General features: G+C 51.5%; 1 protein-coding gene across 3 annotated transcripts in view; it reads right to left on the bottom strand.

Annotated features, from left to right (window-relative positions):
• Ampd3 (adenosine monophosphate deaminase 3) overlaps positions 1 to 21,182 on the bottom strand; it is a 42,764-nt gene that overhangs the window by 13,732 nt on the left and 7,850 nt on the right. For 2 of the 3 annotated variants that reach the window (XM_023719370.1, XM_004634870.3), the window contains exons 2-6: positions 18,724 to 18,946; positions 8,585 to 8,789; positions 5,751 to 5,913; positions 3,178 to 3,397; positions 1,169 to 1,298 (exon numbers count right to left, since the gene is read on the bottom strand). In XM_023719370.1, coding sequence (XP_023575138.1) covers positions 1,169 to 1,298; positions 3,178 to 3,397; positions 5,751 to 5,913; positions 8,585 to 8,789; positions 18,724 to 18,946 — 941 coding nt within the window. Of the gene's footprint in view, positions 1 to 1,168; positions 1,299 to 3,177; positions 3,398 to 5,750; positions 5,914 to 8,584; positions 8,790 to 18,723; positions 18,947 to 21,182 lie in introns of those variants that run through there. The other variant, XM_023719371.1, reaches the window with a different exon arrangement.

Raw genomic sequence — 21,182 nt, 5'->3', positions numbered from 1 at the left:
CTTTTGAATACACTTGTTCCCGTGATTCTTGCCACTGCCTGAAACACTCTTGAAAGTTCTCTTTCCATGAGTATCTTTATGAAGTATGATCAAAAATAGAGTGAATGCCATGTCATGTGCTACCGAACATTCAGGTAGGTTTATAAAAGCACCTCAGTGCACTTCACCCAAGGATGCTGCAAATGGGACCTCCTGTGTCACAACCCCTAGTCCCACAGAGCCTCGTGGGCATCCTACCACACCTGCCCTCAGAGCCCAGCTTCCTATACCCTTGGAGACACAACATCCACCTCAGAAATAGGGCCGCTCCCACCCAGCCCACTCTGCACATCAGAAAGTCACTGCAGAGGCCTTGAGTGAGGTTAAGCAACTGGCACACAGGACACGGGTCCCCCCAACCAGAGGTGAGCACAAGCCTATCTCACTGCCTAACACATATTTGTGGACTGGCTGGTACCAGAGAACAGGACACATAAGCGTCAAGGCTCCCTTTGTCCAGAGAGTACATTAACCCCACACTGTCAGGAGACCCCAGGATGCCTGTGAACTGGTGCCAAAGGCTCACATAAAGTTCTTTTCCATCAGGGCAGGGAACAGCTAGTGAGCCCAGGATCCCCTGCTGGGCCACCTCAAAAGCAAACAACATCATAGCACTTATTCCTAGGGCAACAGGCTAGGAATCTCCTGTGGACCAGAAGTGACTGTTCTCATCATCGCTGCCCCATGTCTGTGCTATGTGTTATGTACATGGAAGAAAGTGGAAAAGCTGGGGGGAGCATGACCAGCTGACATGCATACTGCTCCTGGGGCTGCCCCTGCAGGCTGGGGGTGCCGGGTGCCACTCAGCCACTCAATAGGTAGGAGAGGCACAGAGACCAGAGCATGTCGGTGCCTTTCTTTAAATATACCCTATCACAAAAGATGTACAATCATGAATTCCCAAATCCAAAGAGGTCATAACACATGTCCTACCCTAAAGGTGGCCTATTGTCATAACCAGTTAACAGGCTGTGCCCTACTTCCCAATGAAGATGGCACAGGCCACACAGGCACTGTGCAGCCAGGAGTCCTGGTGAGCTCATGGGACGCCAGCCCTAGATCGGCTCAGGACACCCCTTTTTGCCAAGAGGGGGTCAGGTCATGGTTGAAACACTAGCCACCAACTCACCTTTCTCACATTATAGAAGTCTCGGTGGGGGTTACTCTTCAACTCTTTGAACTCAGACATTTCATTTAACATCTCATGAAGACTGAACTTGGATTCTAGAAAATTCAGTCGCCGGTGACAATAGGTTTTCCTGTAGGTTGGGGAGGGGGAGAGACCCCAGGTGAGAAGAAGTCACATTCAACTCAGTTTGGAGACCTCCAGCATGGGGAGGCAACCTCTAGGTGAAAAGGTCAGCTCAGAGAGGGCCCAGAGGCGCCCGGTCCTGGCCATGAGCCCAGGGTGTGACAGGGCCAAGAGGTGCCTGGTCCTGGCCATGTGCCCAGGGTGTGAGGAGGCACACGTGGGAGACTTTGGGACCTCATGGGTTCTCCGGCTTCCAGTTCTCTGCAGTCAATCAGGCAGAAGCCCCCATCCCTACGAATAAGGCTCCCATGCATAAACACTGAGATGGTAACGCCCAAGGCTGAAGTGACATGGCGGGCCTTAACTGTGAGCAGAGCAGACACTAAGTTTCCCGCCTTCGATGATGGAGAAGAGGATGTGGACTTTCAGAGACAGAGAAGGGGATTGGTAGGAAGGAAGGGGGATGGGTACCAGGAGTGAAAGTGATTAAGATTCTTGGAATTCATGCATCAACTTCCCAAGCAATCCCACCATTATGCAGTGTTAACCTGTGCTGCTCCGGCTCCCTCCTTCCACTCTTCCTCTTTTTTCTCCCTCCCACCTATCCTCAGCCCCCTTTAATTCCTTAAGCCAGAAATCAACTGCCCAGAATATCAATAATGCAATCAAACTGTTAAGGTGTGGGCTGCCCACTTCAGAACCAAAAGAGGCATTTTTTGCATTGTGGGCAAACCAGGAACACTGGGTGTTCGTTACTAGAAAAGAAATGTCTGTAGGGCTGATGCCCCAGGTGCGCACCAACTCAGAGAAGGACATCACAGGGAGGGAGATTCTCTCAGCCAGCAAGGGTGGGAGCTCACTGCTACCCCAAAACCCCCAGCTCAGGTGTCTGGCCCCATGCCTGGCTCCACAGCCACATGGAACCTTTATCTCCACTCATGTCAGCCTGCTTCCTCATGACCTCAGAACGAACAGCAGCTGCTTTGGCGTCTAATCGCCTGGGCTCCTATGAAGACCAGCCACCAACCCAACAACAACAGCCTTGGGGTAAGCACAGGGGAGTCACAGAGAGGTGAGGGAGTGTAAAGGTCATGTCAGCCACTCTCTCTCCTAAGACAGTCTCTTCTTGACACCTTCCCAGACACGAGAGTCACTGCCCACATGTCTGACCGCCCACGCCTCCTCCTGGGTCTCAGTTCTGCCCCTGGATCAGGGAGGGCTGAGCTGTCTGTCCACTGCACCACCCACTGTCCTCCCGGGGGGACCAGCATCATGTCATTCTTAGCAAAACCAAAAGGCAGCCGCAAGAAAGTCTTGGCATGACAGCAGCCTCCGCCTCCCAGCCCCTGCTCTGGGCAGCACCTTGCTGAGGTCTGTGCACAGATGACTGAACTTTCATTGCTGATCAGCCCAGGTGCCCACCAGGAAGCGAGGGGCCAAATGCAGGAAGCCAGCTTGAGCCCAGCTAGGAGCATCAGGGCATCGTGCCCTGGGCTCCCTGTGCGCTCCTCTCCACAAAGATGGAAACCCAGGACCTGAAACCATAGTCTTTCTCATTCCTCCACCATGTACGACCACTGCCATCAGCCCTGACTGGCAGGGTTCTACGAGGCTATGGTCTTGCCTGGGGAGAGGTGTGGTGGCTGTTTGAAGGTACATAGTCACCGGCAAAGAGAAGCACCACACCCACACACACAGAAGGCCCGGGTAGTAACAACTCTAGGAATATGCCAACCCACAAAGGAAAAGTGTTGCGGAAACTCACAAAGCAAAGAGCTGGGGCAGCTGTGTTCTTTGGGAATGGCCAGCATGTAGGAAAGCCTGCAGATCTTCCCTACAGAACAGCCCCCACCCAATGGCAGGGGAGGTGGGGCAAGCTGGCTTACGTGGGGCCGTCAGTGATGAGGGCCAAGATGTGGCTCATGTCTACTGTGTAGGTCTCCAGGTCAGGGTAGGGCAGGCTGTGGGGCTCTTGGCGCTGCAGCATCTCCTTGTTATCATACACAAAGAGGATGCCCCCCTTCATGCAGACCAGGTAGTCCAGGTTGGGAGGTACATCGTCCAGGGAGTAAGGGTCCTCCTGGGGCAGCGGGGGAGGGCAGAAGTCTGCAAAACAGGATGGAATGGTAGTCAAGCACACCTGACCCTGCAAACTTCCATGGGCACAGATTTTAGACAGAATGGGCCCTGGCCGTTCTATCTAAAACCCAACCATGCACCTGCCCTGACACTGCATGGCCCCCTCGCTGCTTTATTTTGTCTCCATAGCACTCACCCTTGTACAAAATCACTGTACTTCTTATCTTGGGTATAACAGATCTTCTCTACTCAGAGTAGACTCTGCTGGCAGACAGTGACTTTGATTGGTGCTGTGCTCCTAGAGCAGCCCTGGCACTTCAACAGTTCTTTTTGGTTTAGCTGGAAGGGCCCTCCACTTTTTTAGTCTTCAGGGCCCCCGGGAATGTTAAAAAGGACAGCTGTGTCTTATCCTGACAGAACAGACAGCACTGGGACTGCCCAGTGGGAAGCACTGTCCCTGTCCTCCCACGTCTTCCTGAGCCCCAAAGCTGGGCGAGGAGGACGCTCCATCCCCAGTGGAGCGTGGGGTAGGGGCTTGTGTCCCACACACAGCCGTGCAAAGGGCAGAGCTGCCTGTCACCACAGCTGTGGCTAAGTCATCCCATGGGAAGTCATCCCATTCTCTATTTCCCAGCTATGAGATTCTGAACAATCTTTACCTCTCTGATCCTCTCTCTTCACTCACAGTAACACCCCTACTTTCACAGGCTGTCAAAAGTGTGTACAGGGAAACTGCCAGCAGTGATGCCCAGCACACTGTTACAGACCATCCCCGATGTGCAATGGCTTGATTTAAGATTTATGGTCGTGAAAAGTGTACGCATCTAATCATTTTGGTTTTCATTTTCAGTATAGCATTTTGTAATACAGCACTTCAGTACCTCATGTCATTACATGACATACTCAGCAATGTATTGCCAAGTAGGCTGTATGTTAGATGATCTTACCCAACTACGAGCCAGCAGAATTGCCCTGAGCACACTGGCGGTAGGTTAGCGATAATCCATGCACATTTAGCAGAGGGTGGGTTTGTCAGGAGCACTCCGTTGTGAGTGGAGGAGCTCCTACTTTCTTATTCTTCCCATAACGGGTTTCTCTGGCTCTTGAAGAGCTCTGTCTTTGGCTAAGGATGCAACACTACAGATTCTCAGCACTGCACATGAAACAGCATTGTCTAGGACCAGCGGCCCAGCAGCCAGCCCAGGGGGAAAGACCCTGTGGCTCCCGCCTGGCATCTTCTCTTAGTATTCAGAAGAGGCTGATGGTCCCCGTCAGGCAGAGCCACAGGCCAGTGCAGAGGTCCTTAACCTGCACCATGGAGTGCAAGGTGCAGGTGATGCCACAGGGCACGCACAGGCTGCTGCTCCGCTTCAGCACACAGAAGGCGGGAAGGGATGCCAGGCCTTGGTCTGGATAAAGCCGACACTGACCGCTGTTCTTGTCCGTCCTTGTCTAAACTGAAGTGATCCAGGCAGAGAAGAAAATGGACCTAGAAAGCCTGAATTTTCCCAGGGACCCAGGTGGTAACAGAATATGCAAAGCATAGGACTCAGAGCTGTATGGAAGCCAGAGACAGGGACAGCCTGGTACCACCACAGGTCCAAGGGCAGCCAGGGTCCTGGACGGTGGTGCAGGCCTCCAGCCCTGAGGGGCTCCCATGCCGGCTTTCAGGAGTGAGGCTTCCCCTTGTCCTCATTTGTATGACTCAGCTCATGGCCTCTGCTGCCCCTCAGCCCTTCGCAGGTCAAATGGACTCCACCAGAAGGCCGCCTCGCCCCCTCTCTCCCTCCCTAAGCTCTGCAGCTGCCACGACTGGGCACATTCTGGCTGCCAGAGCAGCACTAGCTACTATTCATGCATTTCCCTCATCTAAGCTGCCCTAGGAGATAGCAACTATAAATCGTCCATTTTACAGGTTGAAAAACTGAGATTTAGAGAAATATCTATCTTTTCCGAGGTCCAAGACATTGGCAGGCCCTAGGGACAAATGCAGGTGGGTTCCACTCCAGATCCCACTTCTGCTGCCCTGGGACCATGCCTTCTGTACCTGCTCTCTGGAGCCCATCTACCACCAATTCAGCATTGACTATTTGATTGTATTTGTTTTAAATATCCCTCATGAGATTCTCCACCTCCCTGGGAGACGCCCATGATGAGGCGCTGTCTTCCTCTCGCTCTCCTAATCTCTACTGTTCATGCCACATAGCTGAGCACAGAGTGCACATTAGGGGAATCAGCAAACCTCAGTGTAGGAGGAGCCAACACAGAGCCCCATGCCTAAAAACACCACTGGGGGAAACACATGCAATTAATAAAACACCACCACAACTGCTGGGCCAGGCCCATACTCAGGACCCCAGTTGCAGCCAGAACTCCATACCTGGGAGACCCTCGTCCGGAAGTTCAGCATTAGCTGGCCCGTGCCCCAGGTACTGGGCAGTGGTCCGTGGAAAGCGGTGGTAGGCGAGCCGTGCATACTTTTCCCGGATCAGCAGGGCCTTGGCCAGGCTCTTGGCGGCCTGCTCATAGTCCTCCACAGCGATCTGCAGGAAGGAAATGGACAGAAAGGATGCATACAGCAGGCCTGGACTGTCCCCTAGCAGGGTCTTCTTGTAACCCTGGCCCTTGGCTAGCACCTGGCAGCCTGAATTTTTCAGGATTCCCACCCTGACCAAGAAGAATGGCTCACTGGGTCTAAACTGTTCAGAGCAGTGATGCGGTTTATGCTGGACACCTGATGTTCTTCTAGGAGGCTGAATTGGTGCTACGCAATGCGAGACAGACCCAGGAAATGCCTCGGATGCTGCGTTTCCAATGAGCTTCCCGGCAGGCAGCACTTAGTCACCACTGGATGCCGACAGCACCACTCAGTACGTCCTGGTGGCTGCCCTGACACAGGACCCTTGGAAGCTGCACCAAATGACTCCAGACCTCACGATCTGCGCCTGTCCCCTTAGCTGGTCCACTCTGTGTCCTTTCACTGTGGTACGTCACAGCTGTGAGAACACCTAGCTGCTGAGTCATCCAGACAGTCCTAACAGAACACCAGACTTGCTGGGGGTCTTGGGACCCCAATATAGGAGACCCAAGGAAATAGGGTTGCGGGGACAGAGGCAGATACCCAGGCCTGCATATCCAGAGGCCACCGCCGCCCCCGCCCCTGGCAGTTAAACCACAAGCCTGCTGCTGCCCCGATGCCTGACTCCCACTTCTGCTGGAGTGCCATCATAGTCAGTTGAGAACAGTCTTGGAATTCAGATGTGAAAACAAGCAAACAAACAAATAAATAAATACATCTATGTGCTCAACCCCCGCCTGACAAACACCTCTTATGGTCATGTGCTACAGACACACTGTTTCCATATATGAATGCTTTCATTTCACTCCGTACCACAATCCATTTTAAGGGGCTAGGGAAATGGCTCAGTAGAATAAGCGCTTGCCTGGCAAGTGCAAGGGCCTGAGTTCAATCCCTGATTCTGCCAGAAAAACAATCCATTTTAAAACTGGATTAAAATCCATAGGACCATAGGTCCACCTCACCGACCACTGCGGGGTCAGCAAGGAGGATGTCACCGAAATGTGGCCAAACTTGGGGGACACGAACAGACAGGCAGGACAGCGAGATGTGACACAGAGAGGGAGGTACAAGAGCACAGGGTAGGAAGGGCTAAGGATCTCCTCTCTGGCCTAAATATTATAATTCTGTTTAGTTTTAAAATATTATAGACACACAGACAAGTACAGAAGGTAATGCAACAGATACCAGCATCTGCCTTCCACAGCTAGCAATATCTACATTTTAACAATCGCTTCAGATGTCTCACAAGTACAGACAGCTAGAAATCAACACTCTCCTCCAGCCCCAGAGGGAGGAGGATGCGGGCCCCAGTGTGTATTTATCATTCCATTCCACATACTCTTTGCTTTCTGTAAAGCTGGAAGTTTCTCTTTCCTGCCTGTCATATCTCCACAAGGGTAGTTAATTCCACTTTATGTCCCCATGGAAAGGCCTCTGAAAGTGGCATGATTGGTTGGCAGACACAACTATCTTTGGCAAAACGATGTCCCTGCTCACAGCAAAGCCAACTGCTTTCTCTGAAGGATCTCAGTGTGACAAGAGGCTCAGGCTTAGGCTATCAGAGAGGGCGTTCAGGATCCTAGTGGAGCAGGAGCCAGCAACCGAGTTCATAGGTGCACCAGGCCCCCTGGCTGGTGGTAGACTCTGTGGTGCCAAGATCAGCCTACTTCTCACTAGTTCTGACTGGCAGACAGGAGGCAGGTAAGCGTCCGGGCCCACGTCCTGTCATCCACATACACTCAGCCCTCCTCCACTCTGCCTGGCCACCATTCTGCCTAGAGGTGAGTGTCGAGGCTTGACCAGGTTGCTGATCTTCAGGCGAGGCATGCATTGATTCCTACCTCAGTTCGTATGCACATGACCAAGTCATGGCACAGCCATACAGTGAAATACCATGCACTTATAAAGAAGAACAAGTTCTTTGTAGATTAATATGCTGTTCTCTCTAAACAGACAAAGGGGGGGCGCTGTTCACTGTCTAACCAAAACATGTCTTCCTGGTTGAGAACATTTAGCTTGTATTTATTTATTTTTGTATTTTTAGTAAGGGTCCACAGGGTGTCACTACATAGATCAGATTCCTAGTGATGCACCAGTACTCAGCCTTCCAAAGAGCTGGGATTACAGGCATGTGCCACCATGCCCAGTCTCAATCCCTGCATCCCAAGGGTGGGGCCAGCATGGCATGCCAGGGATCGAACCCGAGCCAGCCACTGCATCTGCCTAAGTAGGCTCTTTAATCCACTGAGCTATCTGGCCGGCGTTTAGCCTGTATGTAAAGATACTATCCCTAAGCTACTTCAGTAAACACTGATTTTATGCTAACCAGTTGGCCCATAATTTTGAAGCCACTAGACTGCTAAGAACATTGGGCACCCAGGCTGGCACCCTTCTCAGTGGGATGACAGACAGGACAGTGTGACAGCCACAGCCATGGGCCTCTGACAAGGCAGTGGGAGTCCCCCAGACACCCTAGCACCACAGCCCCACTAGCTCCCTCCTCTTCAGTGTCCCACGCCTCCTCTCCACCACCTCCCAGACTCCCACAGGCTGAGCCAGGTTTCAGGGTGGACTTGGCAGGGGCCCCCAGCCTCGGTACCCAAGGCGCTTCCAACACTCTCACGTTGCCTTACCCCGGCACAGTAATCTCCGCTGATGATGACCCGCTGGTACTCGGGCATTGCACAGGGTGCAGGCAGGGGCTGGGAGCTGGCTCCGTAGAGCACAGGTGTCAAGGGAGACACCACCGGGCTGGCCAATGGGGTACCCTTCCAGTCTTGCTGCGTCGGCATTTTCAGGGACAAGGACTGGGACCGGATCATCTTGAAACTTGTCTTTCTAAGAGCCAAGGACAAGGAAAAGTGGGAGACGTCAGCAGCTGATTGGGATGAGAGAGAAGCAGCCTTCACAGATTACACGGCAGGAGAGCTTGCACTATGGCTAGTCACTGCTGCTGGTCTCACCATTCCTCCTAATCAGCTAGGCCTTCCTCAAACGTCTCTCCATGTGACATGGCCCAGTCCTCCAGACTCCCAATTTCGGGATCACCACCAGGTACTGGAGGCTGTTTCTGCATAGCACAAGTGACATTAGAGCAGGCAAGCATCAGAGACAGACCACACCACAACGACGCTGGCACCACAGGACAGGGTGACACATGAGGGTGACATTATGTCAACCAGGCCGACATGCTATCTTCATATTACCTGGCACATGAACAGTCTCAGCAAAGACTATCCTGGTTTCACAGGATTCAAAATGTGGGGAATTAGAAGCAAAGGAGACAAGGATGATTAATTAGCACCAGCCAAATGGTTCAGCAGATTAAAGTACCTGCTAAGGCAGACGCAGCAGCCAGGGTTCAATCCCTGGAGCACTGTGCCAGCCCTGCACCTGTAATCCCAGCTCTTGGAAGGCTGAACACAGGTGGATTACTATGAGTCTGACCTACACAGTGAGACCCTGGAGACCCTAGAGACCCTTACTAAAAAAGAGAAGATGATTAATTAGTCCAACCTCCTTGCTTTCTAAATAGGAGTCGGACCTAGACTTAAAGGGGCTCACGCCAGTCACATAGCAGGGTGGCTGCTTCCCCTATCCCCCAACATCACCCCTGCTACTCCCTCCTCAAGCCTGACATCTGCCATCCTGGCGACAGCAGCTATACTGAGGACAGAACTATATCTCTGTTTTAGGACAGGGGTTGATCAGCATTGACTCCAGGTCTGCACCTTGGGACTCACCACCCTAGAACCAAAGATGACACATTCACTCTTGGGCTCAAGGTTGGTTTAAAATACTGCACACTCATGCTTCTTTGCCAGGCTGATTTGGGGTGACTTCATTTTCCTCATTAAAAGAATAGTGATGCTTCACTTAATGTCTCTCTGTTATGGTTTGTGTCTAGTTGTCCCCACAAAGCCTCATGCAGTCATGGGGCAGGGACTTCTAGAGTTTGAGATTAACTCATGATCCACTGGGATTATGGGTGATCCAAGGCTGGGATTATGTGGTTTAGTGCTGCTAGGATTATGGGTGTGAATACTTCCCCAAACCTGAGGCAGAGAGCCTGAATGTAACAAGAGACATCGAGGGCTGACTAAATAGCTCAGCGGATTAAAGAGCCTGCTTAGGCAGATGCAGCAGCTGGGGTTCAGTCCCTGGTGTGCCATGCCAGCCCCACCCCCAGCGCACGCTGAGCTGGTGATTGAGATTGGGCGTGGTGGATTGCCCTATAATCCCAACTCTTGGGAGGCTGAACACAGGCGGATCACTTATAAGTCCGATCTGTGTAGTGATTCTCTGCAGACCCTGTACTAAAAAAAAAAAAAAAAAAAAAAAAAAAAGAAAGAGAGAGAGAGAGAGAGAGAGAGAGAGATCCTCTTTCTTTAGCCATTGTTGCTGCTGCTCCTCCCATTTGCTCTCTGTTCTTTGCTCCCTCCATGAAAGGTTGCCCTCTGCCATGTGCCAGCCTGCCTTGGAGCCAGCTGAGTGTGGACTGAACCCTCCAGTAACTGTGAGCTGAATAAACCTTTCCTTCCTTCATTTTGGATGTCAGGTATTTGTCCCAGCAATGAGAGAAGAGTAACTGAGACACTCTCCACGTCCTGGGATCCCCAGGAAGGACATTACTTAGAACTGGCATGAGACAAAAGCGCCTGCCACCCATGTCCCTTTCTGCCTCCAGTGGACTCCAGGGTCCGTGCGCTGCTACTACCTCACAGTGTCCAATGCCAGAACCCAGCTGACCACCTGCCCCACCTTGTGCCACGGGGCCCAGCCACAGTTCTACAGCCACTAGCAAAGGACGCAAGTGACAACCATGACCAAATCCCTCCCTTTTGCATACATGGGTGATACAGGATGTGCCAAACTCAGTCAGACCGCAAATGGGCCTCAGGGTCTGCCCAGGAGCTGCTCTTCTCCTGCTGGCCCTTTCTTAGCTCTCCTCACTGTCAAATTTTCAGGGTCCACAGTTCATCTTCCCTATTTATTCATCCACTGTGTGCCGTGGTCTTCCAGTTCTTGCCTGCCTATGGGAAGGACCTGTGCTATCACTTCTTGAGACAGGCTGCGTACATTTGAGAGGTGGAGTGGCCCTTCCCCAGGCCCTGTCTTTGCCTCCCTGGCCTTACATAACAGGCACCACGGGCTGCTTCAGGAAACATGTGGACTCTACGAGCCTCAGGTCCGGCCCTCCCGACTGGCCCTCCATCCCATGAGCTGAGCCAGCATCCTGAACCAAGAAGGATGCCAGCTCCTGCCAGCCCACCATCACTCAGGCAGATTCAACTGAGCCATGAGGTTCTACCATGGGCGTCTTTTGGGCTTTCACGTCTAGAGTAAGAGCCATTGCTTTGGGCTTCTTCTCACACTGACAGGCTCAGCAGGGTCCCCCGAAATGGTGGCTTCCGTGTTGCTCTCATGCATGCCAGTCACTGTTTTCATCTCTAGGCCAACCTCATCACTGCATGCCTCTGTCCACACTGCCTGAGCTCTGGTCCTACCAAGGAGAGGTGACAGGTGACTAAAAAGCTGGAAGGCACATAACCAAAGATCTAGCTCACTGAAGAAGCCCGCACCTGCCAGCTCGTGCCCAGAGCCTCCTCCTTCCTGCTCGTATCCATCATGCTCCAGCCTTGGTCTTCAGGGGAGCTCCAGATGGTCACATACAAATAGTCATAGGCACGGAGCAAGGTTTAATAACTACTAGCTCACCGCGACAAGGCACTCAGACCCACCGGAAGCTAACGCTGAGTTTATAGCCCAAACACAGGAAAGGTTTTTTCCATTGCTGTACGACAAACTCCCACAAGCTTGGTGACTGAAAACATTCATCTATGAGGTCACCATTTTGTAGGTGAGAACACTGACAGGGCTGAGCTGGATTATGCTCAGGGGATCAAAAGGTCCAAATCACCACCACATTGGCCAAACTGTGTTCCTGACTGAGGCCTCTGGGAAATAATCCACTCTCAAGCTCATTCAGGTGCTAGGCAGAACATAGTTGTGTGGGGCCGTAAGACTGAGCTCTCCAGTTCCTTGCTGGCTACGGCAGGGGTCACCTCAGCTCCCATAGGTGGCACTCTGACCCTTGCACATAGCCTTCATCTTCAAAGCCAGCTTTAAATCCCTCCGACAGCCTCCTCTACTCTCATTCTGAGAAAGCTTCCAGTTTTGAGGGGCTCATGTGACAAACCCGGCTGCCACCACTCCCCAGTAACCTCCCTATCTTGAGGTCAACTGGCCACATTCCAGAACACAGTGACAGGAGTGACAGGTCACATTCACAGTGCCTGGAGGCTCCTGAGGAACATTTTCAATAGGGGTCATTTAAAATATCCTGCAGAAGCCTGTATCTAACAGACTTGGACAATGGGGCTGAATATGTGCGTGTGAACAGTGTGTGCATGTGCGTGCGTGTGTGTGTGTGTGTGTGTGTGTGTGTGTGTGAAACCTTGAGTGTGTTCCTCTTTTCTTCTTGAGGCTATCTGAAGCCCCACACAAGTCACAATGAAACTGAAAGACACAAGGGAAGTTGCCACAAGCTTTATCTGCATTCTAGAACCTGAGGGTCTATGTACCACAGCCCTCTTTTAAGAGCAGACTTGTTTGGACACCCTGGGGACAGAGTCCTCTATTCCTGAGTAGGACAACAACACTCAGTCATGTATTCAACACTTACCAAGTTCCTGCTCTGGGCCAGGCCTGAGCTGAACACACAAACAAACATAGCTGAATAAAACCCGATCTGTTGCCACTGTTAGAAAGCACTTCCTCATGACAGGCCCAGAACTGCCAGTCCGCAGTCCCACCTGTCACACCTCGTGCTGGGCCGGGGCACTGGGTTAGCCAGCTCAGCTGCTACAGCTGGCCCACCCCCTCCTTCCTCCAACCACACAGTGGAGGATGGCAACCACCTGGCAGAAGTACCCTACCGCCAGGAACCGGGCGGGGTGCGGGGCTGTGAGGACACCAGCCCCAGCCATGTCTGAGGGCCTGGAACCATTTCATCAGTCCTTAGACAGTTGCTGCTCCTGGACCACAGGGACTTTCTTGCTGACATGGCCCCCAAAACAAGGAAGTGATCTGTCACATGGGCAGTTATTGCAGCTCCTTCTCTCCCAGCAGCTATCCAGTGCCCCCACCTGCTCCATGGCCCTTGTGTCCCTTCCTAGCCTGCCCACTCCCCACTCTCCTCAGAGCCTGGGAACGAGGCATCACCTTCCCCTAACATCTGATTCATATACCAAACTGAAATGCAGAAGTCCTTGGGGGCCCGCCCTTGCTCTTCTTTCTAGCGAGCAGCACTTTCTTCCTTCCGAAGTCCACTGCATGCATCTGTCCAGGGCATGGCTAAGCAGAGAGAGGCACCATACCCTCAGAGGTGCACAGCCAGTCCCTCCACAAGCCACTGGTCACCTGGCCGCGTCATAGGTCAACTAAATATAGCCCTACTCTAGGAGTAGGCAGGATGGGCAAATGCACCCAACTGCCCCATAGTTGGGCCACACACAATGGGGTCAGTGTATCTGGGGACCCCAGAGGTGATGCCCAGTCCAGACTGGGAGTGGGAAGAGCAGAGAAGCATGGTCAGAGGATGGGAGGGACACTTGGGAATGGAGAAGCTTGACCCTCAAGCACACCGGGCTGTGCTGGCAGTCCCTCCACCTCTGAACGAGAACTACTTCTGTAAAGGCTGGAGGCTTGCTAACAGTGTGACTGAATGCCACAGAGTGGGGCATTCTGCACTTCCTGAGGCCCATCTGGCCTTGCTGCTTACTTGGCCACTGCATTGATCCCTGTGGGACTGGGACCCCTGGCCTGAGGAAGGCAAGAGCTCAAGAACTGTGCCTGCTGTACAAGTGGGGACAAAAGACCCCGTCTCTGGAGCGGAGATGTGGCACACACCACCTACTGGGCACAGTGAGGGGATCCCAGGGACCACTTCCTCTGTGGGGGTGGCCAGGTGATCAGTGGCCTGGCCACATGGGCAGAACTTTGGTGCATCTTGAAACCCCTCAGGCGTAAAGACAGCCTCAGCCTGGGGCTCTCCCTAGCTCTCCTGGTCACCTGCCTGCTCCTGCCCTTACAGCTTCTTTAAGGGGCTATAAGGATCACCAAAGTTGATTGTAATCACTGTTACACAGCTCTGTTAATACACTAAAAACCATGGCACTTTACACTTTTAAGTGGGTGGTTTGTGTGGATATGAATTATAATACAATAAAGATATAAAAGAAGAAAATGAAGAGCTGGAAGAGGCCTACTGTGCATTCTGACTGCTCAAAAATCTTGCATGTCGCCCTCACTGCTGGGATGGATGAGCTCTGATGAGGCTGTGCAGAGGTGACTCAACAGGGACAAAAGAGAGCTCTGGGCACCACCAAGGCTTTCTGAATCTCACCTTGCCTCCTAACAGCCCACCTTCCCTCTGCCTGACCCTTGCTGGGCCCCAGCAGAGGCCTGACCAATGTCATCTTCTAAGGCAGCGAGGCCTGTGACATGTGGCCCTGCCGGCTTCCCGTCTGGTCCTGGCCTATAAAATGAGAGCTTCCCAGAGCAGACCAACTCAATCTCCAGCCCTTCAAGGTCTCCACATGAATCAAGTTTAGCTCCTAGAGCTGGAAGTCCTGGAAAACAAAGCTGGAAGCCAACTACGCAATGTTTCTGCTCACAGCTCAACTTCTTTTTGTAAGAAACTCGTTTACTACCATGACTCTCGCTGGTGTTCTTAGAGCAGCCTTAAAGTCATTGTGAGTGTTTTGAGTTTGATTTTTTTTATACAGGAGAGAGAAAAAGTTGTTGTAAAGAAAATCTTCTCCAGGCACATGAATATTCAGAGGAGCCAGGGCATGGAAAGGCTTTTGCCAACCTAGAAGCCCCAACTTATATCATAGTTTGAAACATACACAAAAGCTTCAAACTGCACATCTGGTGACCTACATCTGGTTCTCCCTCTGGTTCCTGGCCTGAAGTCTCCACAGAGCTATTTATATCCAGAATGCCTGGATGGGATGAAAGATTGGGTAGGAACAGGGGGATTGATGTCCTCTAGGAAAATGGTCTCCTCTGGAGATTTGCATAAAGGCACCTCTCGGGAGCAGTGAAATTCCAAGACAAACTTGTATGTGCATAATCTCAGGGGACACTGGGATGTTTAGCAGGTAGTCAAGCAAAAAGGCCATCTTTCAGAACAGGAGCCAGTAGGTACAGGTGGCACTGTGGCTGGCTCAGAAGCCAGCAATTATAATCTGGGGCAGAACGGTAGTGTCATTCTGGTGTCTGCACACCAAGAAGTCAAAGGCTCCAGCCCACATGAAAATGTGACTCTGCTGGTTAAGATGTAGGGTCTAGATTCAAAAGACATGGGTTCTAGTCCCTATTCTGTCACTATCTGTCTTTGTGCAAGTTAATCCAACATTCATGAGCCTTATTTTTTTAATTTGCAACTTCAAGACTCTAAGAATATCTACTCATAGGCTTAATGTAGGGATGAAAAAAACATGCAAACTGCCTGGACCAATACATAGCCCATGCCAAGGACTCTATCGCAGTAGCTGCTGCTACTCAGCAGGCTGAGGCAGGAGAGTTAACATTTATGTGGCTTGCAGGGACTCAGGCTCATCCTAAGCTTACACATGTTAATTCCTTGTTTCCTTGCAATGTCTCACGCTGGGAGCTATTTTATCTTCTCTACTCTACAGATGAGGAAGCTAGGACCCAGAGAAGTTCCCTAAAGTGCCCAAGGTCCCATAGCATGCAGGTGGGGGTCAGAACACAGTGGGCACTGACACGGGGAAAACAGGAAGGAAGGATGTCTTTCCACACATCCGCTGCCTATCAATATGGCCAAGGCTTAGGCTGGATGCTGGGGAGACAGATACGGTTCCTAAGGAGCTATAGTCAGATGGGGCAGACAGATGCAAGCCAAGATCCCACAGCCTGGGCCGGCCAAATAGCTCAGCAGATAAAAGCACCTGCAAGCAGGCACAGGGGCTCAGGATTCAATCCCCAGGCCTGCCATGCCAGCCCCGCCCCCAGAGCGTGCTGAGACAGCAATTGAGACTGGGCATGGTGGCATGCACCTGTAATCCCAGCTCTTGGGAAGCTGTAAACAAGCAGATCACTATGAGTCCAATCTAGTAGTAAGACCCTGAACATCCTGCAGACCCAGAGGCACATTTCCTGGGAGGAGTCTGCAGAGGAATTTCTAGACCCCACAGAGCACCATTTGGACAAGGAGCAAGAAAGCTCCATCTTGCCCTTGGTCTGGGCCTTGATAATTATGGATGTCAAGCCCAGTGTCACCCTGTAATGGAAACTGACCTCAGACACTTATTGGTCCTGCTAATAAAAAGTGCCAGGACTCTTCCTCCTCTCATTGTGAAGGTCCAAATGCTCAACTCATCACACGCAGGAAGCCCTACTAGGCATGCTAGTCTTGGTGTCAGTCCTTCTCTTCCACAAGCCAATGGTGTGGCCAAGGGTCCCAACAACCATGCTTTCCATCCCTTCCAGGGATGAGCAAGCACAGCGGCTGAGCCACTCACTTCAACCAGCACAAGACTGGCACTCAGAGGTGGCAGTGGACCTGCAGCTCCCTCCCTCCAAGAAGGCACACACAGGTTTCACAGGTGGCAAGGCTCTGTTCCTGCCTTGACGCCAGTAGTCAGCTTGTCAGTTCTTTCCAAAACCAGTGAAGGAAAGTCTGAGGGCAGGGGAGATAGCTCAGTAGAATAAGCACTTGCCTGGAAAGCCTAAAATTCCATGCTACTGAGAAAGAAAAGGACTCCCTTCAACAATCAGGAGGACCTCAGCAGGGACCTGATCGCTTGCTGGGTCTTAGAGAGGCTCAAAGTTCAGGACACCAGCTTTTGAGGTCTGCAGTGTGCTGGGCAGGTGGTGACCCTACAGGGATGCTCTAGATGCTTCTGCAAGCTCTTTCCACTTTAATTCTGTCCTCTCAGGTGACATAAGTCGGGAAGGGATGAGGACTTGCATGGCAAGAGACTGAACCCCCAACCTCTTATCAGGAAGCACATGGCCAGTCTGAATGGGCCTCCCCTCCAGCTGCCGGACACAGCCAGCTCCCTCCAACCTCTAGCCAACAGGCCTCCTTGAAGACCCCTGGGGTCCTCTGCCCTGGCTGACTCAGCCACCGGTGATGGTGCCACTGACCATCCACATAGCTAGCTCCTCTACAGCCTTGAAGTATCCGCAGAACTGTCCCTTCTTCCGAGCCAACAGCCCTTACAGGCTGCCTCTCCATTTTCTATCAGAAAGGCTACCACAGTTCCAACTTTCCCAGGGTGATCCTGTCCTGGGACACAGCCATACACCCCAGGGTGCTGCTGGCCCCTCCTGTGTCCCATCTCTAGTTTGCCTCTTTCATCTCTGTTAGGCTTCTCAGCTTTCTGCATCCTGTACAACCATTTCCTTGCATTAAAATCCTATCACATAGGGCCGGTCAAATAGCTCAGCAGATTAAACTCCTGCTTAGGTAGAGCGCAACAGCCAGGGTTTGATCCCCAGCCTGTTGTTCTGGCCCCACCCCCAGGGTGTGCTGAAATGGTGATTGAGACTGGGCATGGTGACACGCACCTGTAATCCCAGCTCTTGGGAGGCTGAACACAGGTGGATCACTATGAGTCCAATCTACATAGTGAAACCCTCTAGACCCTGTAGATCCTGTACTAAAATACAAAAAAAAAAAAAAAAAAGAAAGAAAGAAAGAAAGAAAGAAAGAAAGAAAGAAAGAAACCCTATCACCAATACTCAGCTTTTGGTCTTTCTAGTTAGAGCCTGATTGATACAAAGTTTACCACAACTTGTAATTCTTTCATTAGTTTGTCCAACACCTTAGCTGTTGTATAGAGCCACCCTTAAGTTCCACAGGACAGGGACCACTGCATTACAGAGCTCTACATCTCCAGTCCCAGCACAGCACCTGGCAAATAATTATCTAATAACAAGTGTTAAGCAGTGAAAAAAAAAAAAAATTGGTGTTTCCTCAAATTTCCCAAAAGGAACGTTAATGAATAACGCAAACAAGTGCCAAGTAATGAAAAGAAATGTTAATAATGCAAACAAGTAGCAAGTGATGAAAAAAAATTGGTGTTTCCCAAAAAGCCCTCAAATTTCCAAGTAGAAAAAAATGCTAATAATGCTAATGGGTGCCAAGTAATGAAAAGAAATGTTAACAAATAATGCAAATCACTGTAAAGTGATGAAAAGAAATTAAACTGATTTTTTAAAAAAAATCCTCAAATTTCCAAAAAGGAAAATGCCATTTGTAAATGGCACCTATTTCTGTATGTAATTTGTAATTAAAACAACAGAGGGAGGCTGGGGAGACAGCTCAGCGGTCTAAGTGCCTGCCTGGCAAGCCCAAAGACCTGGGTTTAATTCCCAGGTACCTCATGCTGTGCCAGCCCGCAACCCAAGTTGTGCGGGCCATCAAAATCGACCTGGTGGTGCATGCCTGTGATCCCAGCGCTGGAGAGGCTGAGACTGAAGGATCTCTGCTAGTCTGAGCTGCATAGCGAGATCTCATATCAAATAAAAGACTTTTTTTAATTAAAAAAAAAAAAAAACAATGGGAGAGAACTGCTTTTGAACTTTTTAACCCAACCCAGGCACCAAGGTTTCCTTCAGTGATCAGGTGGGGAGTGAAGTAAGCTTGCTCAAGAAATCCCCAGGGACAGGCCAGCTCCTGAGTGTCCAGTCTCAGGACGCACAACTCCATCCGCATGAGAGCCCAGGGACAAACCTTTTCACGGTCGCCACGGACTTCTGCTCCTCCAGCTCCTTCTGCAGCTCCCTCTCCTTGGCTTCCTTCTGCCCGATGGGACAGTCCTCCGGGACGGTGAAGAGAGACAGGGCATCCTTGCTGTCCTCCTCTCGCAGCACTTTCGCAAACACCTTCTCAGCCAGGAGCCGGACTTGCTCGTCCACCTCCGAGATGTTCAGCTTGGGGAACTGGCGCGGCATCTCTGAGAGCAAAGCAAGCGCAAGCGTCAGCGCGGCGGTCCCGGACTCCCCGCAGCCCGCCCAACCCCACCTGGACCTCGGCTCAGCTGTGCAATCAGGAATTCCCAGACCAGACCCAGCAGGCTGAGTTTCAAAATTAGCTCTGTAAGTAATTGGGTGTGAAGCTCAGAGGGCCACTCACATTTCACAACGAAGCAGCTATTCTGGAATCAAAGAATTCACTGTTCAACTTGGGCCATTCCACTTTCCCCTACCTTGGGGAATTGACAGACCCGAGAAGCCTTGCGCTCCGACTGCACTTCCAAGACTGTGCGAGGGCAGGGGAGAAGCGAGAACCCCACGGGCTCCAGATAGCAAGGAGGCTGTTAGTGCCGCCCCGCTAACCAACCTTATGGCCCCTCTTCCGCGGGGGAAGGCCACAGCTCCCGGGATGAGCGGTGAGCGCAAGCCCCCAACAGAGCACAACAGCCCTGTGAAATCCAAAGCTACATTGTACATCTCATGGCATAAGGTCCTTTGCCAAAAGAATCAGCTACCAAACAGCTCCACAGTGCCCCCCGAGCTTCCTTCCTTTAATAAGACGCAAGGAATCCAACAACAGGTGAAAATTCACTTTTTTTTTTCCTAATGTATGTAGTACAGGGTCTCACTACACAGATCAGGCTTATAGTGCTCCTCCTGTTTTCAGCCTCCCAAGCGCTGGGATTACAGGCGTGCACCACCATGCCCAGTCTCAGTCGCTGTTTCAGCATGCTGGGGGTGGGGCTGGCACTGCATGCCATCGATGAAACCCTGGTCCCTGCGGCTGCCTAAGCAGGCACTTTATTTCACTGAGCTATCTGGCCAGCCCTGAAAATTCACTTCTAGTCCACATCTGTGCCTACTGGAGGCCTTCCTAATCACCTCATTTCTTGCTCTCTCTTTTAGTCTCTTTCTCTCTTTTTCTTCCTCTCTTGCTTGCCTTCTTTCTTTTGAAATATATGTATTGCTTTTCTGCCTAGCACTTTATCAATTTATACATTAGCTCAGTCAATCTTCCTATTCCTATTTTACAGTTGAGAAAAGGAAGATAAAGAAAGCAGATCTGCCCAGGGTCGCACTTGGAATAAGTTGGCAGAGATTTGGACGGTTCTTGGTCTTTCTCCCTCTGTCCCTTTAGCCTATGAAACACTACTCAGGAATCTGAACCCAGACAACCCCGTTCCTGCATCTATGCCCCTACCAGTACCCTGTGCTACCCTGTTCTATGTCCCTTTGAGCACAGGACAGGGTCTCCTCATGTTCCCCAACATCACACAACACTTACCACAACACTTATACACAAAAGCAGATAATGACTTCCCCAAGATTCTAAAACAAAGGGAGTTTCCTGCACACCAATTACCACAATTTCTTGGAGGCTGGTTTAAGGGCCCCGTGGTTTTGTTGACAGACAGGTGAGACCTGCCCTGCCTGGAGCGAAAGGAAGCAATTACAGGAGAGAGGGCTTGCTGGCTAACTGGGGACAGTCATTTCTGGCCTGTCAATGATGTTGTCATCGGAGTGATTAAAGGAGGGAACTGAGTGGTCTCCAAGGCACTTTAGTGCTAAGTGTGGATTCCTAAATATCAGGTGTTTCCAGCGCCTTGGGCAACTTGCTCCTCTGGTTTTCTCTGCAGCTTGTGGGGCTAATTCATGACACATGGAGGAGGAAAGCAGGCTGGTAGTGGGCATTGGGAGGTGTGTCCAGGAGCTGCTTAACTCCAGAACCAATTTCCTCTCCCTTCCACACTCGGCTCTGCCTCTCCTGGGTGTCTGGCCCCACAGAGCTGAGTGAGAGTAAGCATGTGAGAGCAGCCACCCTGGCAAGCAGCTGGGCTGATCTGTGCTGGTCCAGGAAGCAGAGCCAAGCCAGCAGAGGCCCAGCCTGGCAGAGGAAGAGGAACAGAGCTGGCAAGGGGGATTTCATGTCCTTATAGCAGAAAGGAAGGGAAGCCAGGGACCATGGATGCAGATGCTCCAAGAAGAAGGTTACAGGGGTAAGGGCTGGCCAGATAACTCTGAGGATTAAAGCACCTGCTTAGGCAGACAAAGGGACTGGGGTTTGATCTCCCGCCATGCTGTGCCAGCTCCACCCCCAGGGTGCGCTGAGCCGGCCACTGAGACTGGGTGCAGTGGTGCACACCTGTAATCCCAGCACTTGGGAGGCTGAAAACAGTAAGATCACTATGAGTCCGATCTGTGTAGTGAGACCCTGTA

Source organism: Octodon degus, unplaced genomic scaffold (genome assembly GCF_000260255.1).
Source record: "Octodon degus isolate 3935 unplaced genomic scaffold, OctDeg1.0 scaffold00067, whole genome shotgun sequence".
In the NCBI taxonomy this organism is placed as follows: domain Eukaryota; kingdom Metazoa; phylum Chordata; class Mammalia; order Rodentia; family Octodontidae; genus Octodon; species Octodon degus.
This window is presented reverse-complemented; position numbering and strand designations above follow the sequence as displayed.